At 45.5% G+C, this 5000-nt stretch overlaps 2 protein-coding genes across 2 annotated transcripts in view; both read left to right on the forward strand.

Annotated features, from left to right (window-relative positions):
- LOC128635170 (adhesion G-protein coupled receptor G4) overlaps window positions 1-2138 on the forward strand; it is a 3681-nt gene extending 1543 nt beyond the window's left edge. Inside the window, exons 2-3 of the mRNA XM_053686601.1 lie at window positions 865-1509; window positions 1914-2138. Coding sequence (XP_053542576.1) covers window positions 865-1509; window positions 1914-2113 — 845 coding nt within the window. The 3' untranslated portion in view covers window positions 2114-2138. The remainder of the gene's footprint in view (window positions 1-864; window positions 1510-1913) is intronic.
- Window positions 2139-2233: 95 nt separating this feature from the next.
- Window positions 2234-5000, forward strand: part of LOC124629022 (adhesion G-protein coupled receptor G4) — a 12092-nt gene continuing 9325 nt past the window's right edge. The window contains exons 1-8 of the mRNA XM_053686600.1: window positions 2234-2528; window positions 2784-2935; window positions 3074-3550; window positions 4036-4112; window positions 4283-4359; window positions 4454-4472; window positions 4571-4596; window positions 4788-4930. Of these exons, the coding sequence (XP_053542575.1) occupies window positions 3100-3550; window positions 4036-4112; window positions 4283-4359; window positions 4454-4472; window positions 4571-4596; window positions 4788-4930 (793 nt within the window). The 5' untranslated portion in view covers window positions 2234-2528; window positions 2784-2935; window positions 3074-3099. The remainder of the gene's footprint in view (window positions 2529-2783; window positions 2936-3073; window positions 3551-4035; window positions 4113-4282; window positions 4360-4453; window positions 4473-4570; window positions 4597-4787; window positions 4931-5000) is intronic.

The raw sequence follows: 5000 nt of genomic DNA on the forward strand, positions 1-5000 counted from the left end.
GTGGTGGTGGTGGTGATGGTGGAGGTGGTGGTGGTGATGGTGGTGGTAGTGCTTGTGGTGATGGTGGTGGTGGTAGTGCTTGTGGTAGTGGTGGTTGTAGTGATGGTGGTGGTGGTGGTGATGATGATGGTGGTGATGGTGGTGGTGGTGATGGTGATGGTGGAGGTGGTAGTGCTTGTGGTAGTGGTGGTTGTAGTGATGGTGGTGGTGGTGGTGATGATGATGGTGGTGATGGTGGTGGTGGTGATGGTGGAGGTGTTGGTGGTGATGATGGTGGTGGTGGTGGTAGTGCTTGTGGTAGTGGTGGTTGTAGTGATGGTGGTGGTGGTGGTGGTGGTGATGCTGGTGATGGTTGTGGTGATAGTGGTTGTGGTGGTGGTGATGTGTCCAGCTACAGGTGAAGTAAAGTGAAATGAAGTGTCCGAGTCACCTGGACAAGATGCAAAGTGTTTTTTATTAGAATGAAGTTCTATAAAAGATAACTTATGGTCGCTTTAATGTGAGCGATGTATAACATAAAATAAATCTCTCTTTTTTTGGTGTGGCCAATAATTTTACCCCAAACAGAGCTCTGGAAACCTTTAATAAGTCACTCATTTCCAGATTTATTATATAACAGATGTGATTGTTCTGTTAGCAGAGTAATAAACCCTCAAGACACGGAAGTTCTAAATGTTTATTCTGTACACAGCCGCTCTGATGCGCATCACATTTACTGTGTCTGACACTTAAAAAAAAACCCAAATAACATCTTTAAAAAGGACAGAGTCCTGATCTGAAACCAAAAAATACACTCAATAATAATAATAATAATAATAATAATAATAATAATAATAATAATGTTTCTGAGTGTTCTCTCTGCAGTGTCGGAGATTTTATGGGGGAAGAAGGTGGTCCTCGAGCGCACGAGCTGCCAGTTCTGGCTTCTGAAACCGAATGAGACTTTACCATCTCTGTCCGAGTTCACGGTGTGTGTGAACATGAAGAGGAGCATCAACAGCTCGGTGTGGAGAGCCTTCAGTTACCTGCACCCCAACCGCAGCCGCGTGGAGCTCGGGTTCGGGGGGCGCGGGCTGCAGCTGGAGGTCCAGCTGTTCGGGAGGATCTGGGTGACGGAGGACACTCTCGCCGTGGGACACTGGCATTCCGTCTGCATCACATGGTCCTCCTCGACCAGTCGGCCCGGGCTCGTCATCAACGGCCGGGCATCGGCGCTGAGGAAAGACGCGATGGAACCTATGGGCCGAGACAGCGGCACGTGCAGGCTGGCGGGCGGAGGCTCGCTCACTCTCGGGGTTGCGCATTATTACGTAGGAGACACGATGGAGGTGGAGAGCGGCACCAACCTGCAGGGGAGCGTGACCATGTTCAGGATGTGGGGCAGAGTGCGCAGCGTGCACGAGATCGCCACCCACAACTGCACCGACGGTGACGTCATCGAGTGGCACGGACGCGTGTGGCTCGTGCAGCATCACTGCACACCTGTAATAGACCATTCAGTCGAGTGCGGTAAACACACACACACACAATCTATGTCTTACTATCCTCGTGAGGACCTTGTCATAATTATTATTACAGTCCATTCATTCTGTGCTACAAATGAAATTAACTGTAACATTTAACCTCAGTAACCACAATGAAACATTTCACCTCTTTCTGTAAAAACTACCAGAAATTCCTTCCCTGTCCTTCCCATTTGGTTCTCACCAAAGATATAAAACTGTGCACCTCCCTCTTACAGCTGGAGTGATCATATTTTCATAAAAGAACTTGAAATAAAAAGATCATTCCTGGAAGCAGCACTTTTTTAAAAGTAATGGATTTACATTTTACCTTCAGCTTTATCTGTAGTTCTAACAGCTGGTCAGTGCAGGTCGCCGTGGTAACAGGACTGTGTGAATGTTCTGTTTCAGTGTGGTCTTGGTACGAGGTCAAAGTTTCTCTCTGCATCTTCAGCTATAACAAACCCATCTTAGCCCCATACGAGGCTCAAGATATCACACATCAATGGGTAAGTGCTCACTTTACTCTCATTACCCTGGTGTGTGTGTGTGTGTGTGTGTGTGTGTGTGTGTGTGTGTGTGTGTGTGTGTGTGTGTGTGTGTGTGTGTGATTATTAACAGGTTTGTGGATTTGGTTTTCTCTGTTCAGCTGAGAGCTGTACTTCCTAAGCATTTTTACCTGCCTTCAGTTGTTGTGTTAAAACGGTGAGAAAATCTACACGGTCTTCACTTCTTTAATATTTCATATGTTATATTCTTTCTGGGTCTCTATAGTGTGTGTTTGTGTGAAGCTGATTGTAAACTATACAGGTTGTTTCTGAACTGGTTGTATTTCTAAATATTATTTGACTGCTTTATTTATTTCTTGTGGTTTTGCTCGGGTCGACACCGGAAACAGAAGGGTGAGTAAACACACGTACAGACCTGCTATAACTGTGTAAAGTCTCATAACAAACATCATCATTCTCATTCTCTTCATCATTAACAGGATACAGTGAGTGAGAGGGCCAATCCTAATGAAAACTAGTAAGATCACACATACACACACACACACACACACACACACGCACACACACATATATATATATATATATATATATATATATATATATATATATATATATATATATATATATATATACATAAGTAATCCCGAATGTTTTTAGATGTGATGATGGTGTGTGTGTGTGTGTGTGTATCATTGCTGTGCTAGACATTTGCTCAGGATTCGAATGCAATTGGTAAAGAAAGGTTTTATGTTTGAATGTTATGGTGCTGCAGTTTCGAGGTTTTGGCTCATCTGAATGTGATTCCGTGTGAGGGCGTGGGAAAAATCCAGAAACAGGTTGTGGAGATCCTCAAACATGGATACCACTCACCTCTGTATTACAGCCTAACTACACGCGAGGAGTATATACACGTTTATCCTACAGGTGAGTTACACACACACACACACACACACACACACACACACACACACACACACACACTTATTAAACTTATTAAATTATTTTCACTGTGTGTTTGTGTGATTCATTTCTGTTTATTTATTAGAAATGTGTGTTTCAAAGTCTCAGATGTAATTCCTCATTCAACAATGGAGAGCATCACAGTGACAGACACGCCCTCCACCACCACGCCCACCACCACCCCGCCCACCACCACCACGCCCATCACCACCACGCCCACCACCACCACGCCCACCACCACCACGCCCATCACCACCACGCCCACCACCGCCATGCCCACCACCGCCATGCCCACCACCGCCACACCCACCACTGCCACACCCACCACCGCCACGCCCACCACCACCACGCCCATCACCACCACCACGCCCACCACCACGCCCACCACCACCACGCCCATCACCACCACGCCCATCACCACCACGCCCACCACCGCCATGCCCACCACCGCCATGCCCACCACCGCCAGGCCCACCACCACCACGCCCACCACCGCCACACCCACCACTGCCACTCCCACCACCGCCACGCCCACCAACACCACTCCTGTTACAGAATCTCCGCCTACTGATGCCACAGGTGAGCAGTGCACTCACTATAACTGGTGACAAATCACATCAAATTTCCTGAATATTAATCAGTCTGTACAGGATTTCATGGAGTTTTTTTGTGATTGTTGCGGCCAAAAATGTTTGATTTTGCTGCTGCTTTTTTTTTCATAATTTGCAGTTTTTTGTGCTTTTTTGTGGAAAACTGCTTGAATCGGCAAAATTGCAGTTACATTAAATAGTTCTGCGTGCTTTTTCACAGTGATGTTTGCTGGTAAATGAGACCTTTTAGCTGTACTCGTGTTTCACGCACGTGTCTCGAAGAGGGCTTTGGCTGAATGCGTGTTGAGATGACGTCACATGACGTGTCTTAGCCCGAATCATTTAAAAAATTTAATCTCTGGATATATCCTGGATTTTGGTTGAATTTGCGTTAATTTCTGCCATCGCTAAATCACAAAATCCTTGAGGGACTGACTATTATAGTGTGTGTGTGTGTGTGTGTGTGTGTTACAGACAGTTTCTTTAAAGTCAGTGTGAACATGACCATCACAGGACCACAGCAGGATCCAGAAGACACCCTTCAGCGCTGGGTGAGAAATAATCCACATAACCACTAACACGTCATTCTGACGCCATCAGCTCACGTCTCATATCAGTGAGGAAAGTTATCACGATAAAAATGTTCAAATTCATTCAAATGGTGTGTATGTTCCCCTGTGTGTGTGTGTGTGTGTGTGTGTGTGTGTGTGTGTGTGTGTAGCTTCATGAAACTCTCTCTACTAAAGGAATGTCTGTGCTGAACTTCAGATTAACGTCACCACAGTCAGTGGGTCGAAGGTCAGCAGTATTTATGATGTAGATGAAGATAAAATCACGTCTCAGTAGAATAAACAGAAGAAATTTACTCATTTGTTCTGTTTTTACTTTTCAGTTTGGAGAATTCCAGTGCGGTACGAGTTTAATTCACCTTCACTTCACTCCTCTATCAAATCTGCTGTGGGATTAGTCTTTACTCTCTCTCTCTCTCTCTCTCTCTCTCTCTCTCCAGGGTTTTTCTCTCGTCTCCACACAGAGGTGAGGAATTTAATATCAGCTCCAAACAGCCATCAATCGGTTTTAATTCCTCATTGTGTCAGTTGATATATTTCTCCTTCCTCCTGCTGTGTGCATCTGCAGTGTGTGTGTGTGTGTGTGTGTGTGTGTGTGTGTGTGTGTGTGTGTGTGTGTGTGTGTTGTGAAGGTGAATAACGTTCTGCTCGCTTCAGTTGTGACTTTCAGATGCACGTGACGTCGTGTTCGAATGTTAATGAAATACAGAAACAGATCCATCAGCTGTTGGAGCGGCGGTATGATAACGGCACCGTGAGCCTGGATGCTGCTCCAGAACACATCCACATCACACACATACGTACGCAACATAAACACGCGTTATACTAACAACAACGACAACAACAATGTTTTATTCACTTTATCTTTTA

This window comes from Ictalurus punctatus, chromosome 16 (genome assembly GCF_001660625.3).
Source record: "Ictalurus punctatus breed USDA103 chromosome 16, Coco_2.0, whole genome shotgun sequence".
NCBI classification, from domain to species: domain Eukaryota; kingdom Metazoa; phylum Chordata; class Actinopteri; order Siluriformes; family Ictaluridae; genus Ictalurus; species Ictalurus punctatus.